This window comes from Equus quagga, chromosome 14 (genome assembly GCF_021613505.1).
Source record: "Equus quagga isolate Etosha38 chromosome 14, UCLA_HA_Equagga_1.0, whole genome shotgun sequence".
Classification (NCBI taxonomy): Eukaryota; Metazoa; Chordata; class Mammalia; order Perissodactyla; family Equidae; genus Equus; species Equus quagga.
Window position 1 is genome coordinate 74667741 of NC_060280.1, and position 22967 is coordinate 74690707.

General features: G+C 39.2%; 1 protein-coding gene across 4 annotated transcripts in view; it reads right to left on the minus strand.

Annotated features, from left to right (window-relative positions):
* CDON (cell adhesion associated, oncogene regulated) overlaps positions 1 to 22967 on the minus strand; it is a 94958-nt gene that overhangs the window by 10269 nt on the left and 61722 nt on the right. For all 4 annotated transcript variants that reach the window (XM_046685449.1, XM_046685445.1, XM_046685448.1 and 1 more), the window contains exons 12-18: positions 22562 to 22765; positions 20662 to 20843; positions 19290 to 19395; positions 14627 to 14749; positions 11365 to 11586; positions 9057 to 9337; positions 6305 to 6384 (exon numbers count right to left, since the gene is read on the minus strand). In XM_046685449.1, coding sequence (XP_046541405.1) covers positions 6305 to 6384; positions 9057 to 9337; positions 11365 to 11586; positions 14627 to 14749; positions 19290 to 19395; positions 20662 to 20843; positions 22562 to 22765 — 1198 coding nt within the window. The remainder of the gene's footprint in view (positions 1 to 6304; positions 6385 to 9056; positions 9338 to 11364; positions 11587 to 14626; positions 14750 to 19289; positions 19396 to 20661; positions 20844 to 22561; positions 22766 to 22967) is intronic.

Genomic DNA, 22967 nt, shown 5'->3' on the forward strand with positions numbered 1-22967 from the left:
CATCAGGGATTAACCATGTAAATAACCGAATGTCACTAATTCAGTCATATAGTGCAGTTCCAGATGTCTATGTGTCAGCATAAAAAATGGCTTTAAGTTGGGGGTTACATGCTAAGAGATAAGCATAAAGGACACAGTCTATAAAAAAGGAAGATAACACCTGTTCTGAACGTAATTAGGTATATAGCATGTAAAAACAATTTTACTGATAAAGCTTTAATTAAAATTTCTGAAGCCATCAGATAATCACAAAAATAATATCTGCATATCACAAACGTAAGAGAGCCAAATCTACAGGTAGCAAAAGAGAACAGGACAAATGTCCACGTCTGCAAATAGATGACGTTCACTGAGACGCTCTTACAACGCATGTTTTACAGTTGATACAATACAGAGTTTGTAATTTCACTTTCTTAGGTTCTCAAACAATCTTTCAGTTGTAGTTAATACTGGCTTAAGGTGGACTGAAAGTTTTCACAGAGTTGTCTCTGGCTCAATGAAACTACTTTTCTTAATTTTAAAGACACTCAGTAAATAGAACTCCGTGCATCTTGCCACATGCAAAAATTTGTGCTGTTTTCCAAGAATTCAGGTGGTCTGGGACCTGTTAGTTTACAAAGATCTTTTAGTCAACAGGAGAGGCCTGTCTGACCAACCTGTAAGACAGGAAAATGACTGTTACAGTGCCATAAAAAAGACTAAAATAATCTTTGACCAACAATCTGAACAGCACAGACTAGGAAATAAGAGACTGGGACACTAGCAGAGGATTGTGCTGGGAAGAACACTCTATTTAACTCAACACATTTTGGACCTTCCAGTAAAACTATACAGCATCTCTGAAATATTTTCTAGAGAAGTATTCTGTTTCTGATTGCACAACTGAATATTTATTAAGCATGATTATGTAAAGATTTACTCTGATTAGATGATTATATGAATTTTGCATTAAGTTTCCTCTTTTAATTATCCCTGGAGGGCAAGGAGTAACTATTCACGAATCTCTTGCATCTGTGACACTTAAGGTCATGAATATGTTTTTGAGACTTCTGAAACAGTGACATCTTAGTGCCGGGTTGTGTTAACGTTCGGCTCACCTCTGCTGTTTCCTCTTGTCACTGTGTCTCCGTCATTTTGCTGACTTGGCCCTTATTTTTGGGAATTCATCAGTTATTATGCAACAGAACCCTGGTGACCTTCCTCTAGGGCCATGGCTGTCCTCTGTTCTCATTGCACATCTTTGTTGGATATTGCAATGACCCCAGCCTGAGAGTGGGAGCTTCCTTTTGGGAATTAGTTTATTGGTGACTGTCACATTATAGGTGATAATAAATGCTGGGTGACAATAAACAACTGAGTACATTACTGAACACGGCAAGCTAACACACACAATCTTACAAACAAAAGACCAAAAGCACTACCCTAACCGCCTGACTCCCCAGCAACAGACCCACAGTTACCATATTATAAGAAGGAGATAGACAACTTCCCCTAAAGGAAGGCACTGATCAATTTAAAAAATTAGACAGTGTTTTGAACTTTTTTCTTAGGGAATTATGCAGATCACCACAGACGGAAAGAAACCGAATCTTTGGTTTTGTGTGTTTTCTTCCTTTGGCTTTATGGCTGGTTCTGAAGTAGCTAAGTGATCAGGAACAGGAGAGGGCCTGAATCGTAACAGACTGATGGCTGGAGGAGAGTTGAGGTGTCCTAGACAAGTAGTTGTTTTCATACTTAAACCAACTGAGTAGACAGATCAAACCCTAGCCCTACAGAACTACTACTATAATGAAACGTTTTCACGTTCATCTCTACACACTATTGTTATCTCAGTATATCTGACACCAGTAGAAGGTTTCAAGTTGGTGAAAAAGCATCCCAAACCCAACAGTACACAGACTTTTAAGGTTATCATTATGCAAAAACTTAGAGATCATTTGTAATATCTGTGTTTTCTAAGGCACTATGCCCAATAGTTTTTCTTCTCTTGACTCTCAGCCATGTATATAGCCTGTGCTTTTTTCCCAGATGGATTATATACATTCTTCCAAGCTGATTTTTACTTGGCTACTTCCTGCCCATTTCCAATCTCTCTAGGACCCTTACAGTTAATTTCTTGTTCCTTCCTGATGGGATCTCCCAGTTCGTTCATCTGTGAATTTCATCAGTGTCCTCTTGACTCTTTTACAAATTATCAAGACTGATGGTAAACAGACCAGATTTAATGTCAATCCCTTCCCATTAAACTAGCCAAGCAACTGAGAAACCACATTTGATTACATATCCAGAACTGCGCCACTGCTTTCTGAATCGAGGAGATGAGAAGAGGAGGGAAAAGATTTTGATTTATTTGATTAAAATCTGTTTAACTCTTGAAATGCCTGAATTGCACAAGGATTTTTCAAATAAGTCTATAATTAGGGGACAAGCTCTCTGCAAAGCTGCGTTAAATGTGCTCCTGTCTAGCTGTTCATAGTTAGCTATTACACATTACTCTTAAACCTGAAAAGGGTTCAAATTAACTGAACACCGTGAAGCAGACAGTCATTTATAACACGCCACAAAAGCACTTAGAATCACATAAAACTCCACAGACTGCTACAGTGTGCATTCCCCCTTACCTACTCTCAAGTTTTCATATCGCTACCTCAGTTTCAACAATAAAGACAAAATTTTCTTTCCAGATAGTTATTACTAAAATAGATGGATGACAAAAGGGTCTAAGGTCGGCAATGACTCGTTTCTTAAAAGCCCACTCCAAGAAACACATTTAAGTTTAACCCTAAGAAGGCAGAGAAGAAAGAATCCGAGCAGCAGGACTCAGTGTGGGTAAGATTCCCTATGGAAGAGGTCTGAAGCAAGACCTCTTCAGTTTTCAGTCACCTGTGGAATATCCAACTGGCAATCAAAACTCTAAATGCCCCAAACCAAATTTATCACTTTTCCTCAAGGTATCACTTTACTAGGTTTCTTATTTCTGTGACAATCACCACTGCAGTTACCAAGTCATCCACATTTGAAACTTTCTATTCATTTTGAACCTTCCTTTTTTCTAGATCCCTGCCAGTCAATGGTCAAATCCTAAAGATTTCAACTCTAGAATCCCATTCATCTCTTCCTTTCTACCCCCATCCCCATGCAAGAAGGCTAAGGCCTTCACCACAGCAATCATCTAAGTGGCCTCTGTCCTCCGACCCCACCTGTGTAATGCTATCATGAACCAAACCTAAGCACATCTCTGAATCGATGCTGCCCTTCTCAAAAACCTTTGGAAGAATCATGATGCTACTAGCCCAGTGTTTCTCAACATTTAACCCATATCTCCCTCTTTTGATTATGTAAAAATCTCATATCCCTCATAACTGTACTTTATATTACACAAACAACAGGGATTTTTTTCCCATTCCTTAAACATAAAATTATATGCTTCAATGGTGTTTCTTAAAACTCTACTCACTATATTCTGAGCTCTGCCTGTGTTATTAGACTGTGGGCTCTGTGGAGGGAGTACTTGGGCCAGGACCTAGGACATGGTAGGCTCTCGATAAATCATTATTAAATACATGATTAAACCGTGACATTCAGGATCATCCATCATATAAACTCAGTCTGGTTTTCCAGTTGTATATCCTACTATTCTACCTGTATTTCACCAACCAGATTATTCCAGTGGTTCTCAAAGCAGCGTCCCAGGACCAGAAGCACCAGCATCACTGGGTACTCACTAGAAATGCACATTCTCAGGCGCCACCCCAGACCTGCTGAATCAGAAACTCTAGGAGTAAAGCCTAGTAATTTGTGTTTTCACAAGCGCTCCAAGTGATTCTAGTGAAGGCTGAAGTTTGATAACCACGAACTGTTTACCACTAGGTAAGCATTATCCTTTCTACTGCCAGGACTTCTTGCAATTCCTCCTGCCTGGAAACACCTCAGAACCTGTTCCAGGACCCGACTAGTGCTCAGCAAATGTTTTTTTGACCGAATAGTCAAAAACTCTAAAATGCTCGCCTGACAGCCCTCATGTAACTTAACTGAAATTAGGCCTCATTTTGTGTACACACTATCTCAGGTGGCATTAGGAAATGAAAATTCATTCTTAGTAATAATGTTGATATTCTAAAAGTATAAATTGACTAAAATTGTGCATGTTTTGGGGTAAATTGTATATCATCTACCTCTAAGTATTTGAAGCTTATTACAAATTTTGCCATTTTGGGGGATCTTGAAAGTAGACTATTCAATTTCAAAGTTAAAAGAGTTAGAAACTTTAAATTGAATGACTCCAATTTTCCAGAGTTGAAGTTGGTACTTATTGACATTTATCTGGCCAATTATTCAGTACCAAAATCACACAGTGGCTCCTGGGGGCAGGGAGGCAGGGCAGCAAGTAGAAACCACCCTAAACAGGTCTACTCGCATGTCGGAGGAAGGGTTGCGCCAGGGAGAAACAGAAGCTGATTTTCTTGGGCTGAAGAGAATTCACCTGTGTTCTCAGATAAAAGCAAAACCCCCAAACATAAAATGCAAGAAGTCATTGACTTTAAAATTAAGTGAAATACAATTGTCCATTGTCTTAAAGCAAAAAATTATGTATAATAGAAAACCTCAAATATTATACACACACACTCACTCACACACACATACAAATGGCCATGAATGATGATGGTAGAGGTCATTTAAATTCTTTTAAGGAAATGGGATGCGTTTTTGATTCTGGGACGATATCTCACCATGAAGACGTGATTAGCAGCAAATTTCCAAAATCTATAAACAGAGTATGTTGGAGGTGATTTTACATGACCTAGGAAAATTTTCCATTTTTCATATAAGGAAATAGCCTCAGAGAGATTATATAACTTTCCCAAGATCACAGATTTAAGCAGTGACAAAGTCTACAGCTACTTATCCTTAGACCAGCGGTTCTCTCATAACATCATTTGAATGTCTAGGTTGAGTCAAGATCCGCTGACGGCCACAAGAACCACAAAGGAAAACACATCACGTATTTAGGCAATGCCATTTGTTTAATTAAGTCCATCTGATTACTTCCCAGGTGTATGAAGCATCTTTACCAGTTATTTAGCATTTCCCAACAAATTTTGATAAAGCCTGTGACAAGCTCAGGACAGAAATGTGGCTTCAATGTTATGAAGATCTTAAAATTCAGCTAGAGTCATACAGAATTTTAAAATTTAAAATGCACATCTTAGTATACAAAACAGGCAGATGTCTCTTGCTAATACAGAAACCCTAAGATGGGTTAAGTAAACGACAATGAAAAATCTCCAGGAAGCTTTGTGGCTTTTGTTCCGCAGCTCTCAAAACACACGCGGAGAGAACGTACTTTCAACTCTACGGTTGGCCAGATCCTGCCTCCAGTTCTGGTTTTGATAACTCCCAGACACAACTCGTAATCTTATCATTCATTTTAAAAACATAAATCAAATCTCACTTCAATAATGAAATGTCCAAACTCCAGTTATTTTACGTACTAACTATAACACAATTTTGAAATTGTAGAGTTTTAGAGCTGGAAAGGACTTTTGAGACCATGTAGCCCAAAACCATCATTAAATAAAAGCAAGATCTAAGATTTCTGACAGACACAATTTTAACACAACAGAAAAATGGATAATCCTTTGGAATTGATACACAGAGGGGCAGCATGAAAGCTTTCTGAATGTTGTCAAAATTTAAACGTATATGTTAGTCCACATAGTTCTCTATTGTTTGAAATACTGTGAGTACACATTACTTTTGAAATTAAAAACAAAAAATTAAAAGAAAATGAGATTTTCCTACTTAATTATCTTAAGGTTTTAAGAATTTTCAAAAAACAAAAAAACCTGAAAAATGTGGTAAGAAAATTTCAGTAACATTACTATGGAAAAACATTACCGTATACACAGGTCTTTTTCCTAGCCTTCAAATATGCTCTCATTCACAACGCAGATTAGGAAATATCACATAACATAGAGTAGAAAATAACAGGTGAGGAAAGATAAAGTCTGTTATACAGACTGAGTCTAATTTATAGACTTTAAAAACAACAAACCTTTTAATGACATCTCAGTGAGAAACAAAGTCTTTAATATTGCCATTATATAGCTAAAGAAACCAAAGTACAGAAAGATAAAAATTGTAAAGCAGGGGCAAAAAATTAGTAATGGCCTTAAAATTAAGACTCTGTATTCTGAGATTTATATCTCAGGTAAATCCCAAGAACTTCCTTTGCTAAAGGGAAAGAATAATAGGAGTCATATACCTTACTCACAACAACCTGTGCAAATACATATCAACATACCTATTGTTGTTCCGGCAATTTCGACAGTTAATGCACTCCAACGGGTCAGTCTGAGGTACTGCTGTGTACATTCCACCACCCTTGTCAGGAAGGACATACAAGGAAAGAGAGAAGAAGAAAGAGTGCTGAAGGTGCCAGAGCAGTAACCAAAGACTTTTGAGTGTAAGAACCATGTCAGTAATCAGTGGATACACGGTACCTTTTAACCACCTCCCTGAGCAATGATATGCTTGTCATTATTTACCTGTCTTCACAAATGAGTTCTGAACAATATTAAAACTGTACTTTAAAAACTTAACTGCCATGTTTTTCCATGTATTTTTGTACTGGAAAGGGCAAATAAATGAAGAGAGAAGTTTAGTCACTTCCCTTCAGTGTTTCAAATCTAATGGACCCAAAATACACTACACATTATAACCTCCTATTCATTTTGACTTTTATAGCAGTCGTGGAAGAATTTTCTGTGATGCCAGTTGGAGAAAAAGGGTGGAAATCTGTTTCAATTATGTCACAAGATAAACCCATCTTCATTTTCCTGTAATTATTTCGATTAGGTCTGTTCACTTGACTACACTAAGTTTTAAAACATGTTATATTTTTCCAGATGGAGTCGATTCTCAGCCAGCAATGACTTGGAGGGGAGTATTAATATTTGGATGTTGCTTTTGGCGGAAACTGCCCAGCAATTAAGAAAAATGCCCAGATTAACACATACCTCATTGTAAAATGTTCACTTGACATATACAATGGCAAGAGTTCTTCAAAATTGAAGTTGGGAATTGAACTAGCCTTATGTCAGAGTCAGAATTCTGCTTTCGGATGAAAAACAGCAGAACTGAACTTGATAAGGGTGGGAGAGGCTGTCACACTATACCCAACCCAGAGCAGGCCCTCAAGGTTAGCAAAAGTTCAGGCAATTGTTTTTCCCAGAATACTTTCCATTTCCATTCATCTCATAACAACAGCCAGAATCTAAGCAAACCAAAAGTACCGAAAATTTCTCTCAACATTCTTGATCCAACCAGCGACAGGAATTTTAAAGAAAACATTGAGAGAAAGAATATTCCTGTACTATACTCAATCCATGAGAGTAAACACCAAAGCTTCAGAAAACGAAGTTAACAACCTACAGGGTGACGCACTTATTTGAATCACTAAACATATTACCGTTAATTCAATGATTTTTATGATCACCAGCATTTAAAAAATTTCCCTATTTCCTCCCACCCAGAAGAGGAAGTAAACTAATGAGCTAAAACCACAGATAACATCTAAAATTGTACACCTAACAGGCAACTAGTATTTAAATAGCAATTCATTGTTCAAAAAACCCAAGTACTATGTTCAAATAGCATGGCAAACATCAGACTTAATTTTTCCTTCTTACGTTAACAGCATGTGCTATTCAAACTTTAACGCTCTCTCCTTCAGTTTCTTGGACAATGCTGGCAGTCTAGACTAGGGATGGCGACAAAAACGTTTAGGAAGTCTGAATATAAGCCACGTCTTTCCACACAAAATAATGAAATCCTTATTCTCTTTTGGTAATGAGATGCACCAAACCAAATTAAAGATTTTTTCCTCAACATACTAAAGCTAGGTCACAAGAAAGCCATTAGGATTTCTAGCTTGAGGACACAAATATATAGTTTTCTTCTCCACGTGTAATATTTTAATAAATCTTATTAAAGTCGAAGATGAAAACAATTCTAAACTTCTTCAAAGTTTAGCACACGGTGGGTTACGGCAAATTTATTTGTAATCAGAACAGTGACAAAAACTAAATGAGTGCTCAATTTGCTCAACTAAACAAATTATCCCTTTGATTAAAAAATAATGTGGCTGCATATCCACACGATGTAATAAATCAGACTTCCCAGTGCAGGGAACCTCTCTAAGCAGCATAAATCTAAACTACGCTAGTCATTCTATTCTCGTTTCAAAAATTTAACTATATCAGCGAGCTATCCCCCAATAAAGTAGTTGTAAAGGTTTTATCACTCCTTCTGGCTGAAGAATACTAATATTGTATAATGCAAAAAAATCTTACAGGCAACAACAACACCCATTGGACAAAACAGAAAGAAACTCAGGGCAGGGCAGAAGCCACAATCTGGCAGCCTACGGATATGTTCTGCACGGCCGACGCAATGCTTTCAAAAGTCGGAATTAGTGGTCAACATGTAAAAAATCTGGCGATTTCATGTAGATTTACAGATGTTTTGAAATATCAGAAAACCTGGCCGCATGGGCCCCCAGTCCTGCATGCCACCAAGACGTGAATTCCGGCAGCTGCTCTAAGAGCACGCCGGCCCTCCAGGCTGCCCCCGCCACCTCCACTGTCTCATTGCCAACTCACTTCACTCCATTTCACGATCTGCCTGACTCCTCTAGGCATAGGGGTTTTTAGACTCTACTCTAAACACATCAAATTTAAAGTATCTGGTCTGGTCCACACCCAACGGTATTTCCATTTCATCTCAAGAATAACTTCCAGTCAGTTTGTTACTGGTGTTCTACTTTCAGTGCTAAATAATTTTTTTCTAAAAACACCAAATTGATGAATATAACTATTACCCAATAACAGAAAGCTTACAATGATTACTCTGGATTATACCGTGATATATACTATTTCCATTCCAGAGAACTTCTGAGCTTTCTAGATTGAAAAAAGCCAAGCATGGCAACCCTGTTCTTGTAGCTGGCACTGCGGGCCATGGGGAAGGCTTTTATTCATAATTAGGTCTCTTACATTCATTAGATGACGAGGATGTTCAAAATCCACACGTGTCCTGGTTAGAGAGCTCGTGTGCCCAGAGTAAAGGCCTCCATTTAAGCTCCCATTCACGATTCCATTGACTCCGTTAGGGACCTTATGGTGAAGATGGGAGCAGCCATTGCTGAGACCCCCATTGCTTATGAAACTTCCATGAACATTTCCATTTATCCGGTTGGTGCCAGGCAGAGTGGCGTATTCCACCATCTGCCCATTAATATCTGGTCCTTGGCAGAGATACCCCGGTGGGTCATATTCTGTTAAGAGAGAAGAAAAAAAAAAAAGAAAAAAAGTAAGAAACTGAAAAGGACAATCTCCTTTCTCAGGCGGTTTTATGAATGAAACCTCCACAACACACTAAAATATAACACTCTGACGGTGTTCACTTACTGCCTACTCGTGAGACGTGCTGTAACAAAGTTACTGCTGTCATTTCCCTTACAGTGTGGAGGGAGCTAGGAAATTTGAGTTAATTATGACTCTGTTAACGGGAAGAGAAATTAACCAGAGAGAAATTACTCAAAAGAGAATTAATAAACTGTGCAAGTCGAAACTATCAAAGTACTGACAACACTTAGAAAAAGTGTTCAAACTCCCACACTTCAAATTGCCAAAAGAAACCATATAAAGCAACAACAACAAAAGGCAAACTTCAGGTAGGATATTCCAAGTAGCAATACACAACACTTGAGTAAAAGGATGGAGTTGTGTATACGTTCACTGACTACTCACATAGTCCCTTGGTTATTACAGCCAATTTGGAAGTTCAGGAGTATTAAAGGCAAAAGTCTAATTATTCCATTTCCTTTTATTAAAGGCATTTAAACAGCTGCCTCAAAATTCTGATTTCCAGAGGTACATCTACCAGATATACTGAGAAAAAGTGAGATATTCCTTAGAAAGTACAGCATCTAAACTGTATGAGATTTGTTGTCAGAGTTTTGATAAATTCTTCAAAGGTATTAGCAAGGTGTATTAGAGCACGCCAAGGTGGGTGAGGTGTCCCCAGTCCGGTTACTGAACCTCTCGCACAGGTGTGTTACTGCCAGTATGTCTGCTCATCTTCTTCACTAAACTATAAACAGAGAGGGCAGAGACCCTGGCACCTTATTTCCCATTGCATCTCCACTGTCTCCCACAGTGCCTGGCACATAGAAGAGAGTCCATGAGGCCCTTTTGAATGAATCACTGAATGAGCACTACTGTGATAAATTTCCATTTTAAAATATACTATCAAGTCACAAAGGAAAATGACTTCAACCAGACTAATCTTGCTCAACCAGATTAAAACCTTTCTTTTAATGATTCAGCATACACTCACAGAATCAACTCATCAACATTGAAATGGTTTAGGAAAGAAAAGATCCAATCAAATGATTTCCAACCGCTTCAGCTGGTGGCACCACCGCACTCCCCCTGCCTATCTCCTGGAAGGCACCAAGACGACACAGTAAGTCATTGTTCCCCCCTGAGCTAATAACTAAAAAGGGGCCAAACGTGGGAACCAGCTGCCAGCTGCTGGAAGCGCCTGTCACTGCTGGTGTTTTCCTTTGCTTTCCTTTCATTCCCTTATTCTGGGGGCAAAGGGGAAAGAAAAAACTTCCTCCCACCTGAGACCACAGCCCCTGCTGGCTCTGATTATCCTACTTTATAACAGCTGGAGGAATGAGAAAGAGACGCCGCGAGGGGGAGAGAACTGAGGGAGAAGCAAAAGGAAAAGCAGTCTAGGCTCTTTGTTCCAAAGCAGCGCCATCACTGGCAGCTCAGGTGCGCCTCGTCTAGATGCGGGGGGAAGGTGACGCCGCCCCAGAGCAGTTTGGGGACATCAGGCACCGAACCAGGACCGTGTTATCTTCATTTGCGTCATTCAGGGACAGAAACTTAGAAAAGTCTTCACGACCTTCCTTCCCATCATGGCTTTTCTCTTCCCCGTGGACCAGACTGTAGAGTGGAAAGTGTTCCCACAGCAAGTCCAGAGCTCATGCTTGCAGTATCCGTCCTCTTTGGTGGTCCGACAAAGCCCGTTTCCCAGCACCAAGTCAGCTATTTATTTAGAGAGCCGCCTGGTTTTGGCTTTGTTGTTTAGTTCTACTGGGCAATTTAATTTGATGCTCCACTTACTTTGGCTGACAGCTAGAACAGTCTTAAAGTCACCTCCTCTGAATGGAGAGTATCTAATGTGTTTTATACCATGACACCAAAGGTTTGGAAATCAATATTTATTCTGACAATATTTTTCTACCCATCTTTAGAAAAAGAGAAGGAAATGTTCCGAATGACTTACTCTGTATGGTATTCTGCTGGCGGTTCTTCCACAGGCACATTGCAATGAAAACCATGAGAATGAGGACCATGACACCTAGCACACAGCCAACTATCAGATACAACATATCGCTGCTTCTGGCGGGGCTGGTTGCAGGCCCAACATTTCCCCCGTTTCCTGAAGAACTGGGAGGAGTACTCAGGTCTCTGACAGGGTACTCAGAAGCTCCAGGAACACGTTTCACTAGTTGAAATATAAAGCAAAACATGATGTCAGAGTGAACGCAGACCCTATGAAATGGTTTACTCTCTGAAGGAGGTCTGGTTAGGAATGCAAGCCAGTCTGTTTACACTTGTTACTGAGATGATCTGACCACCAATGAGTAACAAAGAGGGCTCGAAAGTTGAAAAATCTGATGTGCCAAAGTTTTAGTCCACAAATTCTAGAGAAATCCTAAGAACAGAGAAACATATAGTCTAACCCAAACTGCTGTATGATTATCTGCTCAATTGTACTTGGAGAAGACTCCCAAAGAGGTGAATTAAAAGTATGTCAGCTTATGTATGGGACAAAAACTCCTTTCTATCTGATACACTTTGAGCTGAATAAGACTTGAAATTACATATTTTATGTCTCTCCCATACGATTAGTATTAGAAGATATGACTTTGGACTAACAGAACAATTATATACAATTCCAAACACCTCACACATAATATTAAGCATTCAAAACCAAAAACTTTTGGAGTCCACATAAATGTAGCACTTTTACCTAACTCATTGGTATTTGGGGTGATAGTGATAACAAAAGCGAACAACACGGGAGACTCAAACCCCATTCTCTCTGTCCCCAAATAATATGCTCTTAACGCTCTAAATGTCATAGAAAAGCAGCAGAGCATAGTGGCTGACAGCCTGGTCTCTGGAACCACACTGCTTAGGTTTATGTCCCAGCTCCACCACCCATCCTTAGCTCTCTGACTTTAACCTCCATGAACCAGTTTCCACATGTAGAAAATGAAGATAATAACATGATGAAGAGCAAATGAGTTAATCCTTGTAGAGCACTTGGAACAGAGCCTGGCACATGGCAGTATTCAATCAATTTTGTTATTACTATTAGTGATTATACTGTATTTCCTGGTATGGTTCCTAACACCACACAGGAGCAGAGTGGTCTTTAAAAAAATCTACTTCAAGCAACACCATATTGCAGTTCAATCTTCTAGCAACTTCAACTACACAGAACAGAGCTGGGAATCAGTAAAGAAAAGGCCACCTCTCAAAGGAAAGAGCTCTCCTCACTGAAAGGTGGATGAATGCCTGGCAGAGACTAAAGGAAACTTCTCCTTCAGGTGTATGTTGGATTGTACAGTGCTAAGGTTCCTGCCAATTCTAAAGAAAACAAACAAGTTTCTGAGGCAAAGTGGATGTTACAGATCATACACTAACAATCATAATTACTCACAGGAAAGTCTTTCAGGTTTATTCTCTCTTTATTTACTCTTAATTTAGTCGTAATTCTATCAAGCTTGATGATCTGCTTGCCAACCTCCTGCTGAAGTTGAAAACTGAGGACAGATGGCTTGTGTTGGAGGGTGAGTGAAACGACCCGTTAACATCAATAAGAAGAGACAGCTAAGAACCCGAAATGAGAAAGGTGAGATGAAGAACATAAAGAGAAATCAAAGAACAAAAGGAAAATCATGACAGTCTATGATCCTGAAGGGGAGGGGTAAATGGCTGGCCTTGCCCTCCTCTGTGACTCTTGAAAACCTTACTGAATGACTAAAGATAAGACAATCATTGTTTACAAGAATTTGGGTCATTTCTTTAAAAGGTTAAATTACATATCATACGTTCTAATGAAACAGGCTGGGAATTGTGTAATCCATTTTAGGAACTCATTCAGTATGAACAGTTAACATTTTAAAGAAGTTATTTTGTTTTGCACTGATCTGAACGTACGCAGGTCAAAACTTTCATTCCCCAGCAAAGTCAATTAATGAGGAATTCTATTATAGATACTGCTATACTATTATACTGTTATAAACAAAACAGTTATCACATTGTTGTCTGTGTTGTTTTCCGTTTTGCCTGGCTAAATTCTTAAACGTCTTGGGAACAGAGATGATAAATTTCACATTTATTTAATTTGACCCCCAGTATCACAGTATTTTAGAGGCAAGTAAGAAAGACTCATTAAACACCACAGCGTGCGGTACAAAAAGACACTCAATTCAAGATAAGTCTCTCTCTATATATATATAAGTCTATATATATGTTTAAATATGGATTTAATATGTGGGTTCTACAGCAGAAAGACACGTGATTTAGAATTAAAAAGTGGAATTAAGTCTTGGCTTTATAATTCAATCTTTCTGAGCCTCAGTTTCCTCATTTTTAAACTGGGATAATGAAATCTCCTACAGCAGACAATGACGGCTGCCCGGCCCCTGTGACAGCTGTCTTCCACGCTGGCAGAGCCTCAACTTTGTTTAGGTGTCCACTCAAACCCCACAGAACTCCAGCGTAGACCCCGATCAATCACTCCACTCCAGGGAGTGGTTTGGGAGGGCCAATGACACCGGGGGGGGGGGGGGAATCTACCAGAGCAATTTGAGAAATTTTCCCATTCTTAAAAACAGACATAGGAAAGGAACAGTCAACAGACAAAGGAAAGGAACAGTCAACAGACAAAGGAAGAAACTGTCTCTTTTTCTGTCAGAGGACCTGGGACTGGACATGAGTGCTTTTGCTTTCTAAGTATCCACACTAGCTGATGTTATCACTAACGTGTGGTATCTTCTGTTTTTAAAAATGGCAATATTTTACAGTTTATGTATGTAGGCAGAGCTGAGAATTTCAAGTAGACAGTGTTATACATATCTATCATCCAAGAAACCATTTTAAACATATGTAGCACTTTTCCTTAAAATTTTTACACTTTTTTTAGCATTCTAATTCTCATGGCAATCCCAGAAGATAGTTACTCAGCAAATATTTCTATTCTCTTCATTCAGAAAAAAAGAAAGGAAGTGAGTGACTTTGAGTCACAGAGAAATTAATGAATAGGATTAACGCTTACTTAAACTATTTTTCAGACAAGTGCTCTAGCCAACATATTATACTCTCTGTTGGGACAGTCTAAACATAAGTACCTACAAAACAGGCCAAAGCAGAAATTTTCTTAGATGAATACACCAACAGTCAGAAGGGACAGTCCAGAGTTTAGAATTCCAGCACCGCCCAGGAAAAAGCACAAAGTGTCCCCCGTCTCCTACCTTTAGTTTCACAGATCATCACGTTACTAAACTCGCTTTCTCCTCCCTCATTGAAGCACTGCATCTTAATATCATAGGAAGTTTCTGGCTGCAGATGGCCAATCATGTGCCACTGCTTTGAACCTAGAAAGGAAAAAGAAAAGAGGAGCTTTACATGTCATACGACCTATGTCATGATGTCAATACAATCACGTAATAATTTCACAAGGAGGTTGGAGCAGCATCCGTCACCATATAGTACAGTTTGTTGCAACGAAAATGTACTTAATGTAAGTATTTTAGTAATTCAGCACTGGCAAATAGCATTTTTATTGCATAGCAAGAAAAAATGCTAAAGAGAAGAGATAAACTGAATTAAAGTTATACTTCGTTTCACTACAAATAATTAGTGGTGAGTCTTGCATAAAATACACGTTAATTTTATGCATAGGTTTAAAAAAACCCTCAAGTCCTTTGATGCCCAGTTTCAGCCCTGCAAGTCGATCCACTCTGTCCACCCACGAAAAAGCAATACTGTACACGAGGTCAGCAAACAGTGTCCTACCTAGAGCAAGGGACCACTTACAAGACAGGTCCTAGCGAACCCTCCTTTCCACTGTAATGAACGCGACACCAACTGACATATAAACGAAGGCCTGGATAAATGGCTAACAATAATCAAAAAGCAGAATCTACTATGGGAAACTCTCGGCTACTGCTCCCACTATTTCCTTTCTTTTGAGTCAGGGTCTCCAAACCACACCAGCATCTCTAAGAGAACGATTCTGTTATCCATGGCACACAGCCAGCAGTTCATTTAGAAACACTCCTACACCGAACACTCCAGTGCAAATCACTCTCCATTTTTACATCCACAGACCTGTGACAAACTTCAATAAACAGGGACACTTCTGCTAGATTTAATTAACTCTTCAAGCACCTTTAATCCCTCTTTGAAAATACCTCTTCAAACTGTTTCCACTGTTTCTTAGAAACTCAATTACACCACCAACTGATTTCAGAATTAATTAAAGGGGGAGAAAAAAAAACAAAACAAAACCACATATACAAGTCAAATCTACTTGGCTGACAAGACCAGTATCACCAGGCTCCTTTCTAATTCAACACAGACAAAAATATTTCAATGCAGAAGCACAACCCCCTTTCCAGGTCACCAATACAAAACCCTTCATTCATAAAGACCCATATTTCATAAGAAAGCGAATCTGCTAGTTTTAGGATCAAGAGACTCTGAAAGGCTCAAGAAGTGAGGAATTCTATGCCCCATTTATAACTGTAAAGAGGACCCTAAAAGAATCTGGACTCAAAACCCGGTTGAGACTAGCACAGATCTATTTTGAAATTCCAAAAACTTTCTAAAAGACTTCTATTTTTTTCTGTGTTCTGAGTCTTTCCTGGCCCAGCCCTTTACTCACCTAACTATAAACATTCTCTTGAATAATCACTACACTAGATTTGAAGTTTTCCTTTCACAGTACTAGTAAAAATGGAATTAAACTAAGCTTCTGATGTGTTACTAATAAGAGAAAATAGTTAAAATAACACACATCTTGTTAGATTAATATTCCACTGCTATGGTAATTATTCCAATGACTAAAATTACAGGAAAGAGCAGCAGAGAGAACGAGGTTTTACTGATCACTGATAGATGATAAGACAACTAAGTGCATTATTAGGTTTAAAGTCAACCAACCAGCATCACCCCTGCTTAACAGGCAATTTTTTTCCCCTAAAAGGATATTTTAGAAAAGGTGAGAGACTAAAGCACAGATTTAAAAATCAGGATGACTGAAACTTTGATTTATTTGGAACTGAACTAACTTTACAAGATAAAAATATTCATCACAAAACAGTAGTATGCTGGAAACATTTAGTTCATCTAAATGTGGAACTTAATGAAGCAGATAGGGTAACAATTGTTCTCTCAATGTATTCTTTAACGATTTAATTGCGTTGCAAATTTTTTTCAAAAGCTTAAACCATTTTGGGTCAATAGACATACGTAATCTAAAACTTTTAAGAAATTTTACAGAAACTTTATGTACAAAGGATAAATACTCCTGTTCCTGGGTTTAGGAGAACAGACCAATAGCTTCCAACTGCCACAAAAAGAATTTCAAATGCATAAACTTGAAAATAAGGAATAAGCAAATTACACAGCACAGTGAAGCCCACTTAAACATGTACTGCTCCGCCTGTGACGTTTATAAACAAGTTCTCCGTGAACCATAAGGAAAACCGCACATTTGCACACATGACTACTGGAGACAAAATCTCCTTGACAGTAGTTTCCCAGTTCCACACGCAATATTCACACCACACAAGCTCGCAAGAGTTCAAAGACTGCACTAGAGAAGAGGGTTCAAAAACCGTTTACCGGCGGATATTTCTTGACAGTAGAACTAGGAAGCGTGGGGGAGAGCGAGAGACAGAGGCAAAGAAGGACATTCATTTTATTTACATTTGCCTTGTTTAGAACCATTTTATAACAAATGTTTAACATCTGTCAGAAGATTTTAAATATAAAAATCTGACAGCTCCACTCTCCTAAACCAGCTGAACTAAAATGAAGACCTCGCTAGGACGAAACATGGAAGAGTCACTAACAATTCTTTCCACTTCCATTCTTCCACAACCCTCCTATGGAGTCAAATATGCACATGGACATCCTGAACAGCCCCCCGCATGTTCACAAACTGCACACACCCAGGTACCAACACCCGGGTCAGGAAAGACAACAGTACTGGCACCCCAAAGGTCCCCTTGCGCTTCTTCCAGTCCCTTCTCTCCCTCCAGACAGCTGCTCTCTTGACTTCCCGGAATAGTTTTGCCACTAGCAATTATCTTTCCACATTTCCCCAATTCTTTATGTTTAAGGCAGATTTTAGGGACCAATTTTTTCCCTACTTTTCCAGAGTAAGAAAAGAGAAACAATCATTCCTTCATTCGAAAAATGTTTACTGAGCTCCTACTATGAGCTGGTATTAAAACTCAGATGATAAACTTTTCATTATATTACAAAAGTAATTCCATTGGATAAACATTAAAAGGAATTCTACAATATTTAAAGAAACATGATACAGCACATTTAAAATAACCTATCACAAGACTATTTACAGCAAAAACTATATGCAGTGTTTGATGTCAACAAGTCATATGAAAATAACCTTGGCCCAGGGCAATTTTCTGACATGACCCATTAGGACATTTAATATTTCAAAGAATCAGAATCTTACAGTGAAAATAGACCTTGGAAGAAACTTTCCTCCCAAAGTCCCAGAAACTTTACGTACAAAGGATAAATACTCCTGTTCCTGGGTTTAGGAGAACAGACCAATAGCTTCCAACTGCCACAAAAAGAATTTCAAATGCATAAACTTGAAAATAAGGAATAAGCAAATTACACAGCACAGTGAAGCCCATCCAACATATTACTGGGAAACAGGCATCCAACTTTGATGGAACGCCTCCAAAATTATGGAGTTTATCATTTTGTGAGAGAACCCCCCGCAGAAATGCTATGTTAGATGCTTCTTCCTTACACTATTTCCTTTTAACAGCCCCTCCTTCAACCGACTGGCTTCCTCTTTCACGTAACAGTCCTTAAATCCTGGAAGACAGATATCTGGTGCTTCTCTTAGTCGTCTTTTTTCCAGCCTGGTCATCCCACACATTGCCTTTCCTTTCGGACTTCATGCTTTTAATAAATACTAAATGCCTCCCCATTGTAGGGGTTGGGGATACAGCAGTGGGCAAAAGGCCTCTTGCCCACGAGGAGGCTGATACTGAGTGGGGGAGACAAACTTTAAGCAAATAATTTCATACCCACACACACATAGATCAAAACTATGATAAATTCTGTAGAATAAACATAAACGGCACAGTTAGAAATTATAAAAGGGTACTTCATGGAAAGGGGCGGAGGTTATCTGAGGAAGTAATGTTTAAGTACATGACCACAGAAGAGCAGAGTGCCGATAAAGCCTTGGGAGAGGAGCGCAGCAGGAATTGCCACGTGCCTCAGTCCTGAGGCAGGAAAACTCCTGTTGCGCACACGGAAACTGAGAGAAGGCCAGTGTGTGACAGAAGACCCAGTGAGAAGAGCGGGTGCGTGAGCCATGGCTGAGGTGTAGAAGGGGCCGCCACATCAGTGGGGCCTTCCGGCCATGTGCACAGTTCTGGATCGTGTTTCAAATGCCATAGAAAGGTAGTTTCAACAGCCATCACTGTTTTTCTGTCTACATATATTCCAATTTCTCAGCATCTCTAAAAGTGGATAACATGCTCAAGATGTGATCTTTCTAGTACAGGCATCAATGAAACTGCTGACTGAGACATTACTTTCTAAACTACAGCTAGAAGTTGCAATTGATTTTTATATTCCTTGAAACAAAACAGAAAACAAACAGTTTTTTCAGATGAACTACTGACAAATATTATCTCCCTGATACTTTTCTGACTGACTTTTTCTATAACCAAAGTGTAAGAGACTATATATCTATACTAAATAGGAAAAATTGTCTTTTTTGGGAAAAATTCAAAGTAATAGTGCATATACCATTTTTTACTCTATCTTATCCTGGGAAGATGTTTTTTTGAATATTTACAAACCCTCTCGCTTCAAAGCTCCTTTACTGGGGCTCCAGCTGCCAATGGGACTCACCTTCTACAATATCCCTCTTGTAATCACTGTCATTGTCACTGTCTGTTGGCCGGTAGTAGATATAAAATCCTTGAATGGGAGTGTTATTGTTACTTGATGGAATGTACTGAAAAATAGAAGCAAAGATTTGTCAAAGATAAAAATAAATGTAACTTTCACATCCATTAAGATTTATTTATCTGGTAATATATTTCTAGCTTCATTTTGCAAACATCCTTGCTGGCCATTTTTAATTTAATTCAAAAATATTCAAAGGTATTAAGAGTATTTAGGGGCTGGTCCCATGGCCGAGCAGTTAAGTTCATGCGCTCTGCTTTGGCAGCCCAGGGTTTCACCGGTTTGGATCCTGGGCTCCAACATGGCACCGCTCATCAGGCCATGCTGAAGTGGCATCCCACATGCCACAACTAGAAGGACCCACAACTAAAAATATACAACTATGGGGGCTGGCCCCGTGGCCGAGTGGTTAAGTTCGCGCGCTCCGCTGCAGGCAGTCCAGTGTTTCATTGGTTCGAATCCTGGGCACGGGCATGGCACTGCTCATCAAACCATGCTGAGGCAGTGTCCCACATGCCACAACTAGAAGGACCCACAACAAAGAATATATAACTATGTGCTGGGGGGCTTTGGGGAGAAAAAGGAAAAAATTTAAAAAAAAATCTTTAAAAAAAAAATAAATAAAATAAAATTTAAAAAAATATATACAACTATGTACCGGGAGGCTTTGGGGAGAAAAAGGAAAAATAAAAAAATCTTTAAAAAAAAAAAGCACTTAGCTTACTGCTGGGCTAAACAAAAATAAAGCAATATGCTCACTTCATGAGGTTCAAAGACATAAAAGTACATTTGGGGCTGGCCCCATGGCCACGTGGTTAAGTTCCTGTGCTCTGTTTCGGCGGCCCAGGGTTTCGCCGGTTCAGATCCTGGGCACGGACCTAGCACCGCTCATCAGGCCATGCTGAGGTGGTGTCTCACATAGAAGAGCTGGAATGGCCTGCAATTAGAATATACAACTAGGTGCTGGGGCTTTGGGGAGGAGAAAAAAAAGAAAAAGAAGGAAGATTGGCAATAGATGTTAGCTCAGGGCCAAAAATCATAAAAAAAAAAAATGTACATTTGGTTCAATATAAAAACATTATGAAATGGCAATTAAGTTAGGACTTATATGAGAGTTGAGGAGACAGTAATTTTATTTTTAACCCTGCCCCATTTATAATATATGCTTTTAGACAAATATCTGTGCCCTTCAATTTCTCCTCACTTAAAAGTTCAAAAATTTGCTGTTCACAGTATCGTGTCAGGAGAACATGAAACTGCTTGTCAACATGGCCAAACCAGAAAGTCTTCTCCTTAGAGCAGAGGTTCTACTCACCGTCCACTTGAGCATGATCTGAGTGTCACTGACGGCTTCTGTATAGGCAATGTGAGGTCCAGTTATGGGGCGGTTAGAAAACCGATTGGGGAACCCAGCCACCTGGTAAGGACGGGACGCCGAACTCCGGAAACTCTCACCATAATGGTTGATGGCAATGACCCTAAATTTGTATGTTGAACCTTTTGAGAGGGAGAAAATAAACAGAATTTTTAAAGAGCTGTAATAAGACAACTGAAGGCACAACATTCAAAATACGACAATTGTGCTTAAGTATCTCTCTACGATAGCAACAACAGACTCTAAAGCCTGTATGGTAAAGAGAGTGCAAGCCACATGCAGACCTTCTTAGGAGTCACCGAGAGAGACTGTCATGAAAGATCAATCACATCTGTCTTGGAGGCGGGCAAGTGGAGAACAGGAAAGAGCACCTTTACTCTTTTTACCATCCTGTTCTGAAGTCATTCGCGTCAATACAGTATTAGTTGAAGTATGTGTGCTCTTTTCCCTTTGAAAGGAACGACTGAAGCGAAGTGTAATATGTGAATTCATTTCTGAGGAGGCCCTGTGTGGGTGACAGCAGATGTCATTCTGATTCCACTAAGAATAGGACAAGAGGGAGCAGATTTAAACTACAACAGAAGATATTTATTTGGATTAGATATTAAGAACTTAAAAAAAAAAACTCTAAGGATTGTGAGTTTCTGAAAATCTGTATCTAAAGAATAAATTAGAAGCCTAAAGTAATAGGATAGATTAAAAATAACCATCGGGCTTCTGAAGACAATGTTTCCATCTGTAAAAGGTTACTTAGCTTCACCCACATTTCAAACTGCCAGCTTCTCCGAGCTCTCCCTCCACGTTCCTTTGCTCATTTTACCTACTCAGACAAACACAGGCATCTGCTACTAAAGTACGTTTAGAGGTCCACAAACAAAAACAGTCATGAAACCTAAACAAATAAAGTAGAGAAAGTTTATCTGTGAGTACTGCTTTGCTCTTTTACGGTTTAATTTCTCTCATACAGTCTCAAGATAGTGAGGGGGAAGAGAGTTCCTCTGCTGAAACAAAACTTACAGAAAAGAGAAGAGGTATGCATTGTCTCATTTCCATTAGACTAAGCAGAGTACAACTGCGCTGAGTCATCATCAAACAGTTGTAGTCAAATAAGCAACCTGCCTCTTGAAATATCCATTCATAGCAAAACACACACACACAAAGATGTCACCACAACATTATTTCTAACTGCAAATAAGTAGAAACAATCTAAAACCCAGAAATTTAAAAAAATGGGTTAAGGAAATTATGGTATACTTAAATATACAGCTACACAGTTTAGATATAAGTTGAGTTTTTAAAGAATTTTTAATGATATTGGAAAACATATAATGATATAATACGGGGAAGATGGGGTCACAAAACAATATTTATGACATGATTCCAGTTTGTATTAAAAAGAGAAAAATGGGGGCTGGCCCCATGGCCCAGTGGTTAAGTTCAGCACAGTCCACTTTGGTGGCCTGGATTTGGTTCCCAGGCACAGACCCTCACCACTCATCAGCAGGCCTGCTGTGGCATTAACCCACATACAGAATAGAGGAAGACTGGCGACAGATGTTAGCTTAGGGCAAATCTTCCTCAGCCAAAAGAAAAAAAAAAAGAGAGAGACACACACACACACACACACACACAGAAAAAAGGCTAGAAAGAAATATACCAAAATGTAAACAACAGTTATCTCCGGATGGACGGGTTTCAGTTGACTTATTCTCTTCTTTAGATTTTCTTTATTTTCAAATTTTTATCCACTAAACTCATATTACTTAAACAATCAGAAGAACACTAGATGATTACAAATATGCACTGACGGTTAAAAAAGGAAGTGTCTGAATATTACTACCTGGCTCTAAACTACGAACTTCCACAGAAAGTTTGGAAGGAGGGATATCTTCCGCAGCCACCAGCCAATCGCTAGTCCTCATCCGTTTATATTCCACCTTGAAGGCGGTGATTGGAGAACCCCCGTTTGCCCGAGGAATCCAAGTGACGTAGACGGACGTCTCCGAGGCGGTGGAGATGGTGGGCCGATCAGGTGCTTCCGGAACTGAAGATGGAAACATTCATTTCAATACCCCACGGAGTCAGAGACAAGAACAATGCAAATCCACTCAGAAGGATGAGTCCCAAAGCCCATTTATTACAGGTTCTTCACTTGACTTGCTGCCAGTTAATAACACTAAGGCTATCTTCCTGTCCTCCGATAAAAGCTAATGGACAAGGAAATGGCCAAATACAGAAATAAAAGA